Here is a 21444-nt window from a genome sequence, read left to right on the forward strand (position 1 = left end):
CATACTTACAGGTATTTAGCAGTGACATTGTCAGGGTTTTTATTTACTAACTGCCTGCACACAATATAATAGCATTGTAATATAATATAAAATGTAACGATAAAAATTACAGTGGCTGAACAAAAAGCAAAACACACCTGATGCTCATTCTTTGTTCTTCATTTTCTAAAAATAGAGTTTAAAAACCTTGCTGTTTTTTGTTGTAGTTAATTAAGAGAAGGTACACCGCCATTTTCCTCTGACGAAAGTGACTTGAACGCACCTGACGTCATAAACACGAACTTCCCGCGAGGAATCGATGATCAAACAAAACAATCAATGTTCTGAAAGTGTCACAAAGCCAGTTTCAAACACAAATGCCTTGCTATTTTACACCGGGCTAGAAGAAAGTGTTTCAACATTCAACAATTACAACCTCAGCTTTAATGCATTACAAATACTGCAAAAATAGGCAGCGAAACAAGAGGAAAATGATCAGTTTAGCTATTAAAATCCATTCCTGAAAACTCTTTAACATCAAGAACAGTGAAAAGAAACATGAAAACTATGACCTTTCCTTATTTTCCACATTCATCAGAAACCCATTACCAAAACACACCATTTTGCATCCAGTGTAACATCTTGTGGGTCAAAATTGACAACTTCTTTCATTTGCATTTGAAGACGGTTCATCATTTATCCACTTAATGTTTCTGAAAAAATAAATCAAATAACATTCCCAAAAGCCACTGCAGCTGCCAGGCAGCTTTTATCCCTCCAAATATAAATCATTTATCTGTTCACATGCCGCATGGTCTTGTACATTTATTCTGTTAATGGAAGTGAAATTGGTAACACTGGACTGAGCCACATTTTAGCAGGATCAATAAAGACCCCTGGGGGTCACTTTCCCCTGCTGCATCTGCTGAAGGCGGGCTTCAACCTCATGTCTTCCCACGACCCCTGACCTGGGACAATCTCTCTGCTTCCTCGCATCATTTTCCCCTTATGCACATATCACTGTAACCTGTACATTCGTTTCCAGACATCACCTAGTGATGAGCGTTCTAATGGAATGTTACAATGTTTCCTTGTAGAATGTTACAGTGTGTCCTTACGGAAGCCTACGGAACGTTACAATGTATCATTATAGAGTGTGCAGCAATAATAACATTGTATCGTTTCGAAAGCTTCCAAAACAAGTCAAAAGATTCGAACCCACCAGCGCCAGATGGTCCCGGCTCCATCCCATCCACTGAGCCACAAAGGGTTCACCAAAGTCCCGATGCTCAATCGCCACGGCGCCCGGCCCTTCAGGCTGGAAGCGTCCCCGACTTCCAGCCTCCTTCCCTGGGCGAGCGGGATCGTCTCCGCCGCCGCTGCTGGAGCCCCCAAACCCGCAGGAGTTGAGAGAGAAACAAAAGCTCCTTGGTTCCGATTCCGAATGACCCTCTCCTCCGGGCTCTTTCCGTCCGTGGCTGGATGCTGCGGGTCGGGCTGCTCTGGTTCGGGTTGTTGTGCCTCCTGCTCACCGTTCAAGCAGGATCCACCAGCGGAACAAAAACGTTCACCCCGTCCGTCAGTCACTCACCCCCCACAGCCCGAGAGCCCGTTTCTTCTTCTTCTTCTTCTTCTTCTTCTTCTTCTTCGTCTTCTTCTTCTTCTCCTCCCACTGCTGAGATTCTTGACTGTGGCTGGTCTGTTTTGTGTTCGCCCTCTAGTGTGCGCTTGAAAATCACAATTCATTCATTTAGAACAGGAAGGAGCGCAGGCAAAATGCTTACTGCATACTACACACTATATACTACATACTGACCCCCTTTATTGAAGTCTAGGGGTGAACGAAATAACTTCCTAATCCTATTTAATGCACTATATGGGTTGCGTGTGGAAGCCCATTTCCTCGACATAAGAACATTTCAATCATAATTCATAAAAAGTCGTAATTATGACGTACTAAGTCGTCATATTTATCAGATGAAAAGTCGAAGTGATGACATATACTAAGCCGAAATTTAATAAATAAATAAATACTAAGCCAAAATTATAAATTAGTCATAATTTTAGGCATACAGAGTCGGAATTTTGGCATACTAAGTCAAAATTATGACTTAAAAAGTCTTAATTATGACATAGAAAGCCTTTTTATCACATCATTCTGACTTTTATGTCGTGATGACAAGTGATGACATATACTAAGCCAAAATGATGTCTTAAAAAGTCATAATTATGACATAAAGATGTGATATTGTGGCATACTAAGTCATAATTCTAACATTAAAAGTCGAAATTATGACATAAAGAATCATAATTATGACATAGAAAGCCTTTTTATCACATAATTCCGACTTTTATGTTGTGATGACAAGTGATGACATATACTAAGCCAAAATTATGATTTACAAATTCATAATTATGACATAAAGAGTCGAAATTATGGCATACTAAGTCATAATTCAACATAAAAGTCAAAATTATGACATAAAGAGTCAAAATTATGGCATACTAAGTTATAATTCAACATAAAAAGTCAAAATTATGACATAAAGAGTCGAAATTATGGCATACTAAGTCATAATACAATATAAAAATTCGAATTTATGACATAAAGAGTCAAAATTATGGCATACTAAGTTATAATTCAACATAAAAAGTCAAAATTATGACATAAAGAGTTGAAATTATGGCATACTAAGTCATAATTCAACATAAAAATTCGAATTTATGACATAAAGAGTCAAAATTATGACATAAAGAGTCACAATTATGGCATACTAAGTAATAATTCTAACATAAAAAGTCATAATTATGACATAAAGAGTTGAAATTATGGCAACTAATTCATAATTCTAACATAAAAATCGAAATTATGACATAAAGAGTCAGAATTATGGCATACTACGTCATAATTCAACATAAAAAGTCGAAATTATGACATAAAAAGTCAGAATTATGACATAAAGAGTTGAAATTATGGAATACTAAGTCATAATTCTAACATAAAAAGGTCAAAATTATGATATAAAGAGTCATAATTATGACGCTGAAAGCCTTTTTATCACATAATTCTGACTTTTATGTCATAATCATGACAGTCAAAACTGTTACTTATGTAATAATTATGACTTAGTATGTCATAATTTTGACTTTTTATGTCATAATGATTACTTTTTAAGTCATAATTTCTTATTTATATTATAATTTTATATTTCTAATTTCTCATATGACTTAGTAGTATGTAATAATTATGATTTACCAAAGAATTATTTTTTTCTTATGTGGCAGAAATGGTCTTCCATAAATGTGTGATATGAACCTCAGCATAAAATTACTGACAGAAAGTCCTTGTAAAATGTCAAACTGATAAAAAAGAAAGCTAAAGCACATCACTTCAAATTAGTATTATCTTGGCTTGCTTGAATATGAATTATATTTCCAAGACTTTTCAAAGTATTTTTTTGCAAATGTACAGTCACTTAAATACATCTTCAGATGAATAGAAATATTGTTTATTCTATGTCATTTAAAAAAAAATGTAAGTGTTCATGATTTAGACTACAATATAGGTGAGCAAAATATTAGACAATGATCTAAATTTAGAAAATTAGGCTACTTTGTAAAGTCATAAGTAGGTCAAGTCACACTTATTTCTGAAAACCAATGATTATACATATCTCAGATTATATGATTTGTGATTATTTAATGATTATAATGAATTTTTGTTGCCAAAACATATTTCAGATTTATTTTAGTTTAATTGTCCCCACTAATAAGGTCTTAAGGTCTTTATTATTGTCATTGCATATTTAATACAATGGAATTCAGTTTAGAGCAATCCAGTATGCAGCGCAATAAAAATAGATATATATAAGAACAGATAAATAAATGCACACAGTTAAAATGAATTATTGCCCTAATAGATGCCCAGATAGATAAATAACTAAGAATACACACAGTTAAAAAGTTGTTGCCTAGATAAATAAATAGTTACAGAATTATTTTAAATAAATAAACATATTTAACGCATTTTTATACTTAAATATATGCTATACATTTTTTGAGACTTGTAAATCTTATCTGGAAACTCTTGCTCCCTCCAAAGCAATAACAACTATTTCAATGTGCAAAATACGACATAACTGTGCATTTTTATAGTGTGTGTTTTGTTTTCTATACTGCGGGCACTTTTACATTTAATTAAAATAATACATCAACAAATATATCTCGAACGTATTTAAAAATATAAAATATACATTAAAAATATATATATATATATATATTTTGGCGATTGCTTTGCTGTCGCGTTTCTATGTCGTCACGTCCTGTTAGGGGAAGAAGACGTCATCCTACAGACAGGCTGTGAGTTGGAGCTTTCCTGATTTCTTTAAAATCAGCGAATTCACGCTATAAATCAAGCTGATTTCGAATTCTTTGAATGAAAGCCTCATTTTAATGAAAGTAATGACAGTGACATGCTAATTTAACATCGTAATGACGTGATATTTGGGGTAGTTAGCGCGCGATTGTGTCTGCCATGCAGGAACCGGTTACAACAAGTCATAGTAATAATATTGATGCTTTTAATTTACTGATGTAGGTAAATGTGTTCGTGTTTTCAGGCTGGTAAGGTTTGCTTAGAGAAAAGTGTTGTGTATTGTGTGTAATATATCATATTCATGCTGTCAAGAGATGTTATGATATTTTAATACATTATTTCAGTGACATTACATTTTTTGTTTTATGTCAGTTTTTTGAAAATCTATAAACGACACAGCCTTTTTTAATATTGTTTTGAGCAATTTTGAGTGAATAAATAGTGTAAGTGTATAATTGTTGATCTATCACACTGCTTCTATATCAGCATCATTTATATTTAATCATGTAAGTTATATAGTTGAAGATTGAGCTAGAGTAGTACAGTAGCAGTGCATAACTAAGTTTGATTATAATAAGTTCCTGTTATTGTTGTGGTTTTAATATGTGTTCCGTTTCTTTTGGTGTTGTTCGGTCAGTTAGTGTTGTGCATATTGTGACAGTAACTCTCTTCTGTTTTCACAGAAAGAACTGCCATGTCGTGGATTCGAGAGCGGGAACTGTCACTTATAGAAAGGCTCACTGCCAACATCCTAAAGGTGTGTTTCAGTCTCTGAGCTGGGCTTTTCAAACGGGCTCTGTGGAAAAGTCTAGAGAAAAACTGTTTAAAAAAAAAAAAAAAATCTAATACATTATAAAATAAAAAATCTAAATAAATAAGATAAAATAAAAAAGTGATTTAAATTAAAAAATAGTTATTAATCTATTAAATAGACTAAATTAGTAAATTAATCTATTATATTATATACTATATTATATTATATATACTGTATTTATAGTTTTTATAGTGAAATTATGACATAAAGAATCATAATTATGACATAGAAAGCCTTTTTATCACATAATTCCGACTTTTATGTCATGATGACAAGTGATGACATATACTAAGCCAAAATGATGACTTAAAAAAATCATAATTATGACATAAACAGTTGAAATTATGGCATACTAAGTCATTATAACATAAAGAGTTGAAATTATGGCATACTAAGTCATAATTCTAACATAAAAAGTAGAAATTATGACAGCTGAAATTATGGCATACTAAATCAAAATTATGACATAAAGAATCATAATTATGACATAGAAAGCCTTTTTATCACATAATTTCCAACTTTTATGTCATGATGACAAGTGATGACATATACTAAGCCAAAATGATGACTTAAAAAAATCATAATTATGACATAGAGTCATAATTATGGCACACTAAGTCATAATTTTAACATAAAAAGTCGAAATGATGGCATACTATGTCATAATTCTAACATAAAAAGTCGAAATTATGACATAAAGAATCATAATTATGACATAGAAAGCCTTTTTATCACATAATTCTGACTTTTATGTCATGATGACAAGTGATGACATATACTAAGCCAAAATTATGACTTAAAAAGTTATAATTATGACATAAACAGTCGAAATTATGTGATAAAGAGTTAAAATTATGGCACACTAAGTCATAATTCTAACGTAAAAAGTAGAAATTATGACAGTTGAAATTATGGCATACTAAGTTAAAATTATGACATAAAGAATCATAATTATGACATAGAAAGCCTTTTTATCACATAATTTCTGACTTTTATGTCATGATGACAAGTGATGACATATACTAAGCCAAAATTATGACTTAAAAAAATCATAATTATGACTTAAAGAGTCGAAATTATGGCATACTAAGTCATAATTTTAACATAAACAGTTGAAATTATGGCATACTAAGTCATAATTTTAACATAAAAAGTCAAAATTATGGCATACTATGTCATAATTATAACATAAATTGAAATTATGGCATACTATGTCATAATTCTAACATAAAAAGTCGAAATTATGACATAAAGAATCATAATTATGACATAAAAAGCCTTTTTAGCACATAATTCCGACTTTTATGTCATGATGACAAGTGATGACATATACTAAGCCAAAATTATGATTTACAAAGTTATAATTACGACATAAAGAGTCGAAATTATGGCATACTAAGTCATAATTCAAAAAAAAAAAAAAAAAAAAAAGAGTAGAAAAAAATATTATAATGTAACAAATAGATACACATTATATATTTATAATAGTACATTTTCAGTGTATATATCGGCTGTTTATTAAAGATTGATTTATTAAAATTGTTTAAATATTAAGATGGGGGTCCCTCACATGAGGTTGATCATATTTTGTGGGACCGTGGCATAAGGGTGTGTTCACATTTGACAGCTTTGATTCATTTAAAACGAACCCTGGTGTGATTACTCTGTTAGTGCGGTTTCATTTGAATAAGCGTAAACGCTGGCTTTCAAACCCTGGTGCGCACTAAACAAGCAGGCCGAGACCACTGAAAAGGTGGGCCTCGGTCCGCTTTCAAATGAACTCTGGTGCGATTCGACTGAAATATGAATACATCGTGGACCAAAGACGCAAACAAACCAAAAACAGGTCATGATGTCACAAGATGCAACCCTAAAAAGGACAGAATGCTCAAGCATACCTGTTTTTTCTCCTGATAGTCGCGATGTTGCCGATCTAAGTTGGGTACAGGCATCATGATCAGAACTGCGTCTCCTCACAGCAGATCTTAATTTGTGTGTGAAGGAGGGATTCCTGCCGCTTGACTCCTTTACACATTTTCTAAGCTCTTCACAAGTTGTCAGCTCCATCATATGTTTGCACATACAGCGAGTGCATTTAGTCCAGAACACAGCATTTGTTTTATTTTGGATGTTCCGTTGCAGAATATATGTTATAAAAGCCTTTTTTTTTTGTTTTGTATTTTTAGGTTCGGTGTTAAAAATGACAGTGTGAATGCTAAGCAAACCAGAACTAAATATTGTATAATTTTCTTTTTTGGTCCATACCAAAAGAGGACTGAACTACAAGTGTGAACATATCCTAAAAGATTGAAAACCCGTGTTACAGAAATCACACACTGGCCTGTACAGTGAATTGAACTGAATTAATCATCTAATGACATTCTTAAACTCTTTCTATATCTTAGGCAGGGCCCATGCCCAAACATGTGGCCTTTATCATGGACGGTAATAGGCGTTATGCCCAGAAGACGCATGTGGAGCGGCAGGAGGGCCACTCACAGGGCTTTGAGAAACTGGCCGAGGTAAGTGTGGTGTCCAAACTCGGTCCTGGAGGGTCACTGTCCTGCAGAGTTTAACTCCAACTTACCACAACACACCTGTCTGGAAGTTTCCTGCACGCCTAAAAACCTTGATTAGCTGGTTCAGGAGCTAAACTATGCAGAACAGGAGCAGGATTGGACACCCCTAGTGTGGATAGTCTCAGATACTGATAAACTGATATACAACCAGATGGATTTATTAGACAATATTTGGACATTTTGATTGCTTGAGTAATTAACAGACGTCTTACCTTCCTCTTCTGTCAGTTTCACAATCTACATTTATTTGAATTCAATAATTTTGCATACATGCACTCTAAAAAATGCTGGGTTAAAAACAACCCAAGTTGGGTTGAAAATGGACAAACCCAGCAACTGGGTTGTTTTAACCCAGCGGTTGGGTTAAATGTTTGCCCAACCTGCTGGGTAGTTTTATTTAAACCAACTATTGTTTAAAAATTGCTATATGGCTAGCTTAAAATGAACCCAAAACCAGATACAATTAGAGGCAACAATAATAGGCAAAAGGTGAATGTTTATTAATAAGCTTTAATATTTTATTAATATAAATTTATTAATAAGCAATTTAATAAATGTTTGTTGTTTAATAATTATTCATGAACATTAATAAATGTTCATTTCCAACATACTTTGGGTTAATTTTAATTAAGCAATACAGTAATTTTTAAACAATAGTTGGTTTAAATAAAACTACCCAGCAGGTTGGGCAAACATTTAACCCAACCGCTGGGTTAAAACAACCCAGTTGCTGGGTTTGTCCATTTTCAACCCAACTTGGGTTGTTTTTAACCCAGCATTTTTTAGAGTGTGTCACTGGCCATGAAATTGTACTATGTATATATCTGCACTACACCGGCTCACTCTGGCCCTGTTTCCACCTGGTATTAAAGGATTAGTTCACTTTCAAATTAAAATTTCCTGATAATTTGAGTAAATTATCAGGAAATTTTAATGTCATTCAAGATGTTCATGTCTTTCTTTCTTCAGTCGAAAAGAAATTAAGGTTTTTGAGGAAAACATTCCAGGATTTTTCTCCTTATAGTGGACTTCAATGGAGCCCAAACGGTTGAAGGTCAAAATTACAGTTTCAGTGCAGCTTCAAAGCGTTCTACATGATCCCAGACGAGAAATAAGAGTCTTATCTAGAGAAACCATCACTCATTTTCTAAAAAAAGAATAAAAATTTTATACATTTTAACCATAAATGCTCATCTTGAACTAGATCTCTTCTTCTTCTCTATTTGAATTCCGGCAGTGTAGACACTGCTAAGTGTATTACTGCCCTCCTCAGGTCAAAGTTTGAACTAAATTGTCATATACAATATGCTTGTGCAAGTATATAACAATTAGTTCAAACTTTAACCTGTGGAGGGCAGTAATACACTTATAATATTACTTCTAGTAATACACTTCGGAATTCTAATAGAGAAGAAGAGAGCTAGTTCAAGATGAGCATTTGTAGTTAAAACGTATATAATTTTACATTATTATTTTTTTAGAAAATGACTGATGGTTTCGCTAGATAAGACTCTTATTCCTCGTCTGGGATCGTTTAAAGCTCTTTGAAGCTGCACTGAAATTGTAATTTTGACCTTCAACCGTTTGGAGTCCATTGAAGTCCACTATAAGGAGAATAATCCTGGAATGTTTTCATCAAAAACCTTAATTTCTTGTTGACTGAAGAGAAAATGACATGGACATCTTGGATGACATGGGGGTGAGTAAATTATCAGGAAAATTTTATTTGAAAGTGAACTAATCCTTTAAGATACATTTTGGTCGATCGGATCACAAGTGGGCGACGCTAAATACAGGTGTAAAGTTGGGCCATTAAAAAATACACATTAATAGTGCAGTAAGCGATTTCTGAGAAACACTGTTGATATTTGAAATCAGCCCAAACAAACACACCCCTCCCTACATTGCTCCACCCCCAAAATGCACAAACACGCAATGCAAGAGTGGATGTCTCTATCATAGCTCAAGCGAAGCAAAATAAAGCTTCACAAAAAAAAAAGCAAAGATGACGAACAAAATTTAAAAATTAACATATAGTACACAAGTATATACAAACAAGAGTTTGTTGTTAGTTGCCAGCAGCACACGATGACACTCAAAACTGTCCTGTAACTATGGCTAACATTACAACAACAGCATATCTTGGTTCTGTGAAACATAGGAAAAAGTTACATGAGGTGTGGAGCAGAAAAAACACAACTTTCTCAGACCGTCCTCCCTTAGCCCAAAGTATACTTCACTTTTTATGCGTACACGAGGGTCAGCGTACAGTGCGCATGATGTGAATTCCTATGTGAATTCCTACTTTTAATTTATTTGCAGTAATTAGTTTATCCACAAGGTGGCAACCATGTCCTGTGGGCGTCGATTCACAAGGTAGTCAAAGAAAACCTGCATAAACAGAACAGACCGGAATGCTACAGTGACAATGAGAGATATAGACGAGAGATTGTGTGAAGAGGTTAGAAAGTACTCTCATTTCTACAACTCTAGCATGAAAGAATACAAATATATTTACATGAGTTGTAACTCGTGGCGAGAGATTGCTCAAAACTGCGCATGCGTCGAACACCTGTATACTTTGCAAGGCTGTGCATCCGATTGTGCACGTACGTTAGCATACTTGTAAAAAAACAAAGTATACCCAGGGCTTTAGGTCAAAGTCCCTTTAAGACAAGTCATTTCACTCTGCGGCCATCTTTGAAACGCCTCTCGGGCATCCAAATGCAGCTCCAATCTCTTTGAATGGGGAAACATCAAATTCTCCAAAGCTGTTTGACAAGCTTACGATTAAATTTAATATTTGAAATCACCAATGAAATCTGACAACAACTGTCTCATAAATTTTTTTTCCAAACGCTCGAATCATGACAAAAAACTGTCTTTTTTAGGTTGGATCAAGCTAATGCGCATGTTTCTGTTTCTATAGGAACCGGAGCTTCTAACAGTGACGCGATGACTTTACCAATCGGCGATTGGCTCTTATTTAGAAGGCGGGACTTATTCCGCTATATTGGGCGTTGCACTTTCTCCCATTCAAAACAATACGAGTAACGCGTCTTGTGTTATTCTATAGTCTTTGTTTAGGTCTCTCCTGTGCTGGAACGCTTTTGTAATATTAACGCGGGTCCTAAAGCTCTTGCCTGATCATATATAACCCTTATTTTTCCAGTGATATTCCTCTGAGCTTTTCTCTTTTGTAATGTCTCTCAGCCATCACTCTTTCTACAGTCTTTCTTCAAATATCCCTCTTGCTCTCTCCTCCCATATAATGAGCGGACACGCCGCCTACTTCTGATTGGCTCTCTCTATCTCTTCCCCCATAATGAGTGGACACGCCCCCTACTGCTGATTGGCTACAAGTGTGTTGTGCTGCTCAGTCCAATCCACTTTCAACAGTGTTTCTCAGAAATCGCTTACTGCACCTTTAATCAACCACTAGACCATCAATTCATTGACCATCTGATGCATATTATTACACACAAAACTGACAGCAAGCTTCCATCAGATGCACCATATCTGAATCCCATATAAGTCATGTAAAAACAAAATAAACTGTTTTTGGATCCTTTATATTTCTTTTGCTCTTAATATGCATCGTTTCCAATCTCATAGACGCTCCGCTGGTGCCTAAACCTGGGTATTCATGAGGTGACCGTATATGCATTCAGCATTGAGAACTTCAAGCGTTCCAAAGAGGAGGTGGATGGCCTGATGGAGCTGGCCAGACAGAAGTTCAGCCGCCTGCTGACGGAGCAGTACGTTACTCTTGCACAAGATCCATTCTTCTATCAGTTGGCTAAAATAGAATTCTGTAAAATGCATCTGTAATTTCTAGGGAGAATCTTGAGAAGCATGGCGTGTGTATTCGTGTGCTGGGAGACCTGACTCTACTGCCTGAAGATCTGCAGCAGGTTATTGCCAAAGCTGTGGTGTCAACAAGAGCACACAACAAGTAAGCACTGCATGAGGCTATTTACTTATTGGGGTAAGGGAATCTTTCCTTACAACTTCTGACCTTCTATTTTACAGATCTTAAGTCAAAATATATATCATTTTTAAATGCATCATCCAGCCTTACTCAATAAACAAGTACAGATAAACTCTGTTGCATGGTAGTGTATGAGTTAAAAAAACATTCTGTTTTACAGCATGAGTTTTATAGCATATGTGACCACAAAACGAGTCATAAGTCGCACGGGTATATTTGTAGCAATAGCCAACAATACATTGCATGGGTCAAAATTATCAAATTTTCTTTTATGCCAAAAATCATTAGGATATTAAGTGAAGATCATGTTCCATGAAGACATTTTGTAAATTTCCTACCATAAATATATCAAAAAATGATTTTTGCGAGTGGATATGCATTGCTATGGACTTCATTTGGACAACTTTAAAGGTGAATTTCTCAGTATTTAGATTTTTTTGCACCCTCAGATTCCAGATTTTCTAATAGCCAAATATTGTCCTATCCTAGCAGATGATGTATATATCTCAATTTCTGACTCTTATGACTGGTTTTGTGGTCCAGGGTCACATATGTATCTTATGCACAAGCTGAAGTTCATTGCTGTTTGATTATGCAGGTGTTTCCTGAATGTGTGCTTTGCATACACCTCAAGACATGAAATTGCAAATGCTGTGAAGGAAATGGCATGGGGAGTAGAACAGGGCCTGATAAAATCCAGGTAAACTGTGCTTTTCTTCACATAGTTTTCTTGAAACAAGTGTGGGGAAGTTTTATAACCTGTAAAGCACTGTTATTAATTGCTTTCCTCTCTATGTGATTTGTCAGTGATGTGTCCGAGGTGCTTCTCAGCGAGTGTCTGTACAGCAGTAATTCTCCAAACCCCGATCTGCTCATCCGTACGTCTGGAGAAGTGCGCCTTAGTGACTTCCTACTGTGGCAGGTAATGGAGATTCACATTAGTCAATGCCTTGACATACAGATGCACAGGATTTTAGTTCAGCTGCTATTTATAGTTTGATTCACAGTGGAACAATCTTGATTCGGAGGTGTTTCTAGCCTTTCATCAGTATTGGGCGTCGAAAATGAGTGCCTATATTATAATACGTTTTTAAATACTGTTATTTTGGATATAAATTGTCTCTACCAGTTGTATAGAGTGATTCACAAGCTACACACACAATAAAGAGCTGCTTCATCGATGACAAACGATAGAAGATATTTGCAAGTTTTGTTTCCTACGATGGATTGTAAGTATCCACCTCATCCAGCGCTCTTTTTGTTGTCTTTATTATAAATATCCCATACTATTTCAGTGTAAAAAACTGCTGCAAATGATTCAGTACATGGGTGAACTGTCCTAATGAATCAAACAGAATTGCAAGCAATTTCACACCTTTTTGCAGACCCGTTTGACAGATTAGATGAGAGTGTTTCCTTTGTGAATTTGGCATTACATGATTGCCGAAATATTATCAGAGGACATATTCTCAGGTCTCTCCCATGACATATAAGGATTTCTTAGTATTACTGTACTGGGGCACAATGGTATCGTACCCCAGTATAAAGGGTCTAGCAACATCCCTGGTTCTTTTCCTATGGGTATGATGAAGTTGGGCTGTTAAGAGCTGAGTAATTCCCATCACTGCTTTTTAAAATGAGATTTCCCATCAAAACACACTAATAGCAGCTGAAAGTCTGGCACCGGTCTCATGGATATCTATCTGCCTTGTCCATTGTGCATTAAGCTTATATTGTTCTTAATATTTACCTTCCTCTGCAACTTTGAAGTGATGAATGTTTTTCATATTCCTGCATTATCTTATACTCCACAGACCTCATATTCGTGTCTAGTGTTCCAGTCTGTCCTGTGGCCGGAATATTCTTTCTGGAATCTGTGTGAAGCTGTTTTGCAGTACCAGCTGAGTCATCAATCTCTCCAGGTATGCATTAAATCTTTTGTCGTCCTGTTTTTATGATAATTTACAGCTTTTTTTAGGTATCTGCTGCTTTATTACCTAGAAACATTGGGTCTCATTCATGAAGCGTGCATACACTAATTTGTGAGTGAAATCTGGGGAACAAATTCACGAACAAATTCGACTTCATGCGGTGCTGTGCGGACCGATCAGCATCTGACCTTTATTATTGAACTTTATTATTGTACAGATGGCACTGTATTAAAGGATTAGTTCACTTTAAAACAAAAATTACCCCATGATTTACTCACCCTTTAGCCATCCTAGTTGTATATGACTATCTTCTTTCATTATATTAATAATCACCCTGATGCTCCCAAGCTTTATAATGGCAGTGCACAGAAACAAACCTGTTTGAAGCTCAAAAAAAGTGCATCCATCCATCATAACCGTACTCCACACGGCTCCAGTTAATAAAGGGCTTCTGAAGTGAAGCGATGCTACATCCTACACCTTCTATATATACAACATATAAAAGAAGTTACAATTCAACTTTTTCATAAGTTGAATACAGAAGGTGGTCTGGCAGAAGCTAGATAGCTTATTTTATTTTATAACATGTTAAATATGGATATTTTTCTTACACAAATGCATTCAGAAGGCTTTTATTAAACCCCCGGAGCTGTATGGAGTACGTTTATAATGGATGGATGCACTTTTCTGAGCTTCAAACAGGTGTTTTCCGTGCACTGCCATTATAAAGCTTGGGAGCATCAGGGTGTTTATTAATATAACTCCGATTGTGTTTGTCTGAAAGAAGAAAGTCACATACACCTAGGATGGCTTGAGGGTGAGTAAATAATGTCTGTATTTGACAAATGTTGCATCTAATCCACTATGTCTGCGATAAAGCAAACATTGCACAAGCGTCACTACGGGAAGCAGAAAGAGTCCAACTTGATGGCTCTGTTTTTTTTTATTCCATCCCAGACTGCAAGTTGCAATTCTTGCTGATCGCCTTTCGCCGTGCCGCTTTAAGTCGAACGCACCTTTTTGAAGATATGTTATGCGAAAGACTAACTTAGGGCAGGCGGTCACTCATTTAAAATACTCAAAATGCATTAAAGGGATAGTACACCCAAAAGTGTATTTACTCACCCTCAAGCCATACTAGGTGTTTATGACTATTTTCTTTCAGACAAACACAGTCTGAGATATTTTTAAAAAATATCCTTAATCCTGCAAGGTTTATAATGTTTGTGAATGGGGGGGGCTACATTTTGAAGCCACAAATAATGCATCCATCCATAAAAAAAAAAGTAATCCATACGATTCCAGTGGGTTAATAAAGTTCTTCCCAAGCGAAGCGATGCATTTTTGTAAGAAAAATATCCATATTTAAAACTTTATAAATTCAAATAACTAGTTTCCGGTGGACGACCGTACGCAGAATGCGCAAGTAGATTTGCGGCGCATGACGAACACGGAGGTGCAGAGGATAGAGCAAAACAAATCACCGGTCATGGATTATAAGTCTAAAACGATTCATTTTAAAGAGAAATGTCGGAGGATTTCAATATACGAGAAGAGGAACTTAAATTTGTTGCACAGCCCTATTTGTTTGAACTGCGAGAGGCGTTTAACCTTACAATACTCCTACATCCTGCGTCATACATCGCGTCAGGGTTTACTCAAATCGAGTTGTCCGCCGGAATTAAGTTATTTGAATTTATAAAGTTTTCAATTTGGATATTTTTCTTACACAAATGCATTGCTTTGCTTCGGAAGGACTTTATTAACTCCCTGGAGTTGTATGGATTACATTTTTATGGATGGGTGCATTATTTTTGGCTTCCAAACGCGGTCCCCCCATTCACAACCATTATAAACCTTGCAGGACTAAGGATATTTTTATATATATCTCTGATTGTGTTCGTCTGAAAGAAGAAAGTAATAAACACCTACAATGGCTTGAGGGTGAGTAAATCATGGAATAATTTTCATTTTTGGGTGAAATATCCCTTTAACATTACAACAAGGTAATAACAAGTTAATATGCATGTGTTGTGAATTTATATAGACATTTTTTGTGAGAAGTTGTGCATACAAATAAGAAATAATCCACGCAATTATTACTGAATGACACCCATTGTTTTGAATGGACCATTCATGTATTTAGGGTTGCTTATATTCTTAGATTAGTAATGGGACCCTATTGTAAAAATTGAAAAAAACAGATAACTTGCTATGATTAAGAACCTTTTGACCAGCATGAAGACACAGGATATTGTATTACAGCATGTGCCGTTGTTGCTTAATACTTATGTTTTTGTAAACGTTAACTATAAATGTTTCCCTAAATGGTTTAATTTTAGGAAGTTCAGAATGTTATTTAAAGTTGAGTAAAGATGCAAGAGCATCACACATGCCGTTACATTCATATTCACATTGGCTGTACTGCGGTCCTGATGGTGCACATATGTTGTGTTTTGTAGAAAGCTCAGGAGCTGCACAGAGAAGGCCAAGCGCTCCAGCAGATGGAAGCAGATCGCACCTGTGTGGCTGAGCTCCTGCAGCATCGTGGGAATGGAAAGCCCATGGATGCCCAGAGTCGACAGAAAGCACTGCTAAACTACACCGCCAGCCGAGAGGAGAGGGTGCGCTGCTTTCTCAATGCCCTTCAGCACAAGAGAGACACTTTCTTCAATGATTTATGCAGCCAGGCTGTCGTGGCTTAGCACTGAACTTTTTTTATTGACTGATCTGTAAATACTTTAGGATGTTTCACCCCGTTTTATGGGGCAATGGCTATGTATGTTTGTCATTACAATAGAACTGATCTTAAATCTTCAAATAAATTCACTTTGATTGACCACAGAGGTTTCTTTTATGGACTAGAAATGCTAGAAAGAGAGCAAAATCTGCTTGATCTTTCGCGTATTACTGGATAAGGATTTTTTTTTTCTTTTTAAAGGATTAGTTCACTTTCAAATAAAATTTTCCTGATAATTTACTCACTGCCATGTCATCTGAGATGTTCATGTCATTCTTTCTTCAGCCGAAAAGAAATTAAGGTTTTTGATGTAAACATTCCAGGATTATTCTCCTTATAGTGGACTTCAATGGACTCCAAACAGTTGAAGGTCAAAATTACAGTTTCAGTGCAGCTTCAAAGGGCTTTAAATGATACCAGACGAGGAATAAGGGTCTTATCTAGCGACACGATCGGTCATTTTCTAAAAAATTTAAATGTATATGCTTTATGAACACAAATGATCGCCTTGCACGTGCTTCCGCTTTCCGTATTCTTCAAAAAGCTTATGCTGTATGTCCTACGCCTTCCCTATTCAACTTACGGAACGAACACGGCGCCAGTGTGTTTATAAAGCATATACATTTACATTTTTTTTCCCGAAAATGACCGATCGTTTCACTAGATAAGACCCTTATTCCTCGTCTGGTATCATTTAAAGCCCTCTGAAGCTGCACTGAAACTGTAATTTTGACCTTCAACCGACTGGAGTCCATTGAAGTCCACTATAAGGAGAAAAATCCTGGAATGTTTTCATCAAAAACCTTAATTTCTTTTCGACTGTAGAAAGAAAGACATGGGGGTGAGTAAATTATCAGGAAATTTTTTTTTTTGAAAGTGAACTAATCCTTTAAGTAATTCAAACTCAGATTGTTTGACCAATTAATTGAAACCTCAAGAATATCTAATCAAATCAAATATTAACATGGCGTAAGAGCATCTCTATTTTATGGCAGAACATAAAATGCACATTTCCTCTAGAATTCCTTTAACTGACTAAAGTTAGCAGTCAAATTTGGACTCTTATCTATACACCCAGATAGATCCTTTTTGCTTTTACATCTGATCCAACTCATCCATTAACATAATCTGTAATAAAACCTGTAAAAACTTATGTAAATAAATGCGTATGTGTGTATAAAGTTATGACTAGCAGTTTTTCTCTGAATTCATTTTTTAAATTTCCGGTGTAATTCCACCCTGTGGCCAGCAGAGGCGCCGCTCTTACCAAGACAAGCAGCAGCATCTGTCTGAGCTCTGAAACCTGACCGGGGAATTCTGTCATTGTTGCTTTAAGAGATAAGCGACGCCCAACGATACGTGATCATTCTCTCAGCCAATCGCTGCACGGAATATGCAAAATCTGGTTTAAACCGGTTTCTATCTTAAATTTCAATATAAAAACTTAATAAAACATATACAGCCGTTATTGTATTTTACGCGAGACGCTGTGAGGCGTGCACGGTTCCGTTGCTCACGAGCACACTATTTAGACAAATATTCTGATTTTTGACATTTTTTCGGGGTTTTTCTGCAGTCAAGATGCCCAAAAGAAAGGTAAGGATGCACAATAATATTTTTTATTTCCGAAAAAAATCACGAATTTTGTTATTTGTACACATGTGCCTATATTTTTTACATTTTTAGTTGGTGTTATCGGCTGTGGTCGTGTAGTTGTTTTATAATGGCGGACAGTCGATTTTACATATTCACTGTCAGACTGTCAGTCTTGCCGCGCAGTGACGAAAACATGGCCAAAAAACTCGACGTTTAACTAAAAATAAAACCTAACAAGCATTTTAAAAACGACAAATACTGTATCCTGCAAATGTGCATGATTATTTCTGTAATTATTCGAGCAAAACAAATCCGTAACATCCTGTAAGATCCGCCTGAGATACTGTAAAAAGGAGGGAACTTGCATGTCTTAAGATGCTGCTAACTGCTAACTATTTTTAGTATTACTCAACATAATCCTTCACATTAACTAAGATATTATTAATTACACACTGCAGATTAGTGATTGTGTTGGAATTTAACACGAAAAAGAGCTCTTGGTTAATAATTTGGGTTGATATATGATTGCGAACGTGTATATTGTCGGTCCTCAAGTCAAATTTATTAACCATAATGTGTGTTTTACTGTTGTTTCGTGTCACTTAAGCTGCTCCTGTCATTGTTGATGTGCACTACGCCTACTCGAAACGTCAAGCTGCCATCTTTACAGCACCTGTGTCTTTAGACGGCGCCTTACTAGTTATCCGCGTTTTAACTGTGTGTAAATGTAATTTTCAGATCGTATTTCAGTATTCAGTGTGCTTTTATGCGAGTTACAGTGTTTTCGTGACGAAAACAAAAGGACTGTACGCTGAGAATCGGCTCTCGGTCGTTTAAAAGGCGCGTATAGTGATGCAGACAAACAAAAGGAAGCCGTCTTGCCCGCGCGCACTGACAGCCCGGATTTGAATTTGAATATGCGCGGGAAGACAGAGCAGAAATAAAGTCATCCGTTATGGAAAATAACTGCGGTGTATCGTCTATGACGTAACGCCTCGTAACTGTCACTGAGAACTTTCTATTTTGTGTATTTCGACGAATGCGTTTATATATAAAATATATATTATTTTTTTTCCGATATCTATAACGCTTTTGTTTTTTGTTTTGTTTTGTTCTTTTACAGATTGATGGTGAGAAGGCCGCCAAAGGCAAAGAGGAGGTATGTCTATTTATATAGTATTTGTATATTTTTATTAATATATTATCATTTAAATCAGGTTCGTGAAGTTCAAGCAGAACACTTTACAGTGTAAATCACTTTTAAAACATTTTTTTTTAATTAAAATTACTGCATTTAAATGACATAAAAACGATTTTTTTGCGTACATTTGTTCCGCTTGCGGTTGATAAATAACGATCTCTGGATTAATTTTTAATTTATGCTTACATTAGTTTACAGCAACCATCAGATGAATTTACTATAAATTTACCAATTAATATTTTTTTCCCCGTTGAAATATAATTTACTATTTGGTATACATTATATTAAATATTTAATAATTATATATATATATATATATATATACATTATATAAATATATATTATTTGGTTACATGATTGATTGTTATTGATTAAGTATTATTTTATATTTTTATTTAATTTTTTTTGCAGCCAACAAGACGCTCCGCGAGGTTGTCTGCTGTAAGTATCATCTTTAGGATCTATTAAATAAATATATATTTGCCTAATTTCTCTTTGTCTAATTAGTTTCTGAATTGATTTATAGAAACCAGCTCCTCCTAAACCAGAACCAAAGGCCAAAAAAGCCGCCGCGCCCAAGGTAAGGACGTTATATATATATATATATATATATATATATATATATATATATATATATATACAGAATTATGTGTATATAATGTCACATATGATATCTTGTGACCATTTAGTAATTGATTTTTGTTCCATTGATGGCAAAATGCCTTGCCCACTTGTTAACCATCAAACCGCAGAGTATAAATACATCCGAATCCATCAGATTAGTATCTGTTATTATTTCTGCAATCATATTTTCTGTCATTGGTCACACAGAAGGCAGCCAAGGGGAAGAAGGGCAGCAACCCTGCTGAAAATGGTGACGCCAAGGCAGACCAGGTCTGTCTGAAAACATCTTTGCTTAAATCTTTATTCTGAACCACCGACATCAACACAGATGACTCATAGAAGAGCGATAGATAAATAAATGAGACCCTCGAGTGTTTCCACTTCTGCTTTTCGTTCAGTATATCTGCTCTGGCATAGATAACACGCCAACTAATTAATGGAGCATATAAAATATTTGCTCACTGTTTAACTGACTTTTTTATCATTTTTCTTTAGGCACAGAAGGTTGACGCTGCTGGTGATGCCAAATGAGAAGCTAATGAGTGTCTGATCCTTCTATGTACTTGGTGACTGTACAGTTTGAAATAACTATTTTTTACCAAGTTTTATAATAAGAATTTATAGTTGACTTGTTGACTTGCTTTTGATGTACTGATTGATTTGACAGGAGTTACTATATTTCATTCATATCCATTTGTATCCCATTTTTTAATCAAGCGTCTATATCTTGCCAAAACGGTTTAGCCTGGCTAATTCTGTTGGCGAAACGCAAGAATATTGTCCTAAAGTTTGTTTATTGCTTATCTATCTATCTATCTTTTTCTTTCTTTCTTTGGATTTTAAACACCAAACATTCTCAAAAGGCAGCTTAAGAGTGTTTCTAAAATGTTTTCAGGAGGGGTTTCACCATGTTGTTAGCATTTAAACGTAGAAATACTGTTTTCTTTTTTTAGGAAATTACAATGAAATTGTCACAAGAAAAAAAAAAATGAATAAATCAACAATGTTAAATAAATTTACAATGTGAACCTTCAATTTCTTTAGAGGTGTGTGTTCTGAACTTGTCTTTTTTTTTTATTAAGTTATGTTCTGAAACAGTGGAAGGATATTCAGTGACTCTTAAAATGCTTTGTTTTAAATGGTTTTGAATAAAAAAATAAAAAACTGTCCAAAAATAGTATGTCATCTTTTGCATGTGATGGGCTAAATTACAATTGGTGACCTCATAATAAATATATATATATACAGTAGTCAACATTTGAAGTGGATCAAAAAAGTTCAAACTTGTGAGAAGGTTTTTATCCACTTCAAATGTTGACTGCTATATACACACACACACACACACAAATATATATATATATATATGAAGACTTCAGATGCAAAAGCCTCTAAGTGCCATCTGAAATTTTCTTCTAAAATGAGCATTTTTATCAAGCTTGTATGATTATGTTCAGTTATTTCACTTTAATGTCAATGAAAAGGACCTATTAATTGCCATTAAAGTGAAATAACTGAACCTAGAAGAAAATTTCAGACAGCACTTGGAGGCTTTTGCATCTGAAGTCTTCATATATATATATATATATATATATATATATATATATATATATATAA

General features: G+C 35.1%; 3 protein-coding genes across 4 annotated transcripts in view; 2 read left to right on the forward strand and 1 right to left on the reverse strand.

Annotated features, from left to right (window-relative positions):
* The window catches only part of ago1 (argonaute RISC component 1), a 32385-nt gene extending 30684 nt beyond the window's left edge, over positions 1–1701 (reverse strand). Inside the window, 1 exon segment of the mRNA XM_048152716.1 lies at positions 1202–1701. Within this exon segment, the coding sequence (XP_048008673.1) occupies positions 1202–1226 (25 nt within the window). The 5' untranslated portion in view covers positions 1227–1701.
* Positions 1702–4257: 2556 nt separating this feature from the next.
* Positions 4258–16509, forward strand: dhdds (dehydrodolichyl diphosphate synthase). 2 transcript variants are annotated; one of them, XM_048153605.1, is made up of 9 exons: positions 4258–4338; positions 5038–5111; positions 7574–7690; positions 11363–11505; positions 11586–11702; positions 12337–12438; positions 12546–12660; positions 13553–13660; positions 16132–16509. In XM_048153605.1, exons 2-9 carry the CDS (start codon positions 5049–5051, stop codon positions 16372–16374), a joined length of 1008 nt encoding a protein of 335 aa, XP_048009562.1. In that variant the 5' UTR covers positions 4258–4338; positions 5038–5048; the 3' UTR covers positions 16375–16509. The 2 variants fall into 2 exon arrangements, with proteins under 2 accessions (XP_048009562.1, XP_048009561.1); XM_048153604.1 differs by lacking the exon at positions 4258–4338 and adding an exon at positions 4346–4602.
* A 1248-nt stretch (positions 16510–17757) lies between these two features.
* hmgn2 (high mobility group nucleosomal binding domain 2) lies at positions 17758–21005 on the forward strand. Its single transcript, XM_048153511.1, has 6 exons — positions 17758–18005; positions 19129–19164; positions 19618–19647; positions 19733–19786; positions 20038–20100; positions 20326–21005. The coding sequence occupies exons 1-6, from the start codon at positions 17991–17993 to the stop codon at positions 20359–20361; spliced, it is 234 nt and encodes a 77-aa protein (XP_048009468.1). The 5' UTR covers positions 17758–17990; the 3' UTR covers positions 20362–21005.
* The last annotated feature ends 439 nt before the right edge of the window (positions 21006–21444 follow it).

The sequence above is a fragment of the Megalobrama amblycephala genome, linkage group LG13 (assembly GCF_018812025.1).
Source record: "Megalobrama amblycephala isolate DHTTF-2021 linkage group LG13, ASM1881202v1, whole genome shotgun sequence".
Classification (NCBI taxonomy): Eukaryota; Metazoa; Chordata; class Actinopteri; order Cypriniformes; family Xenocyprididae; genus Megalobrama; species Megalobrama amblycephala.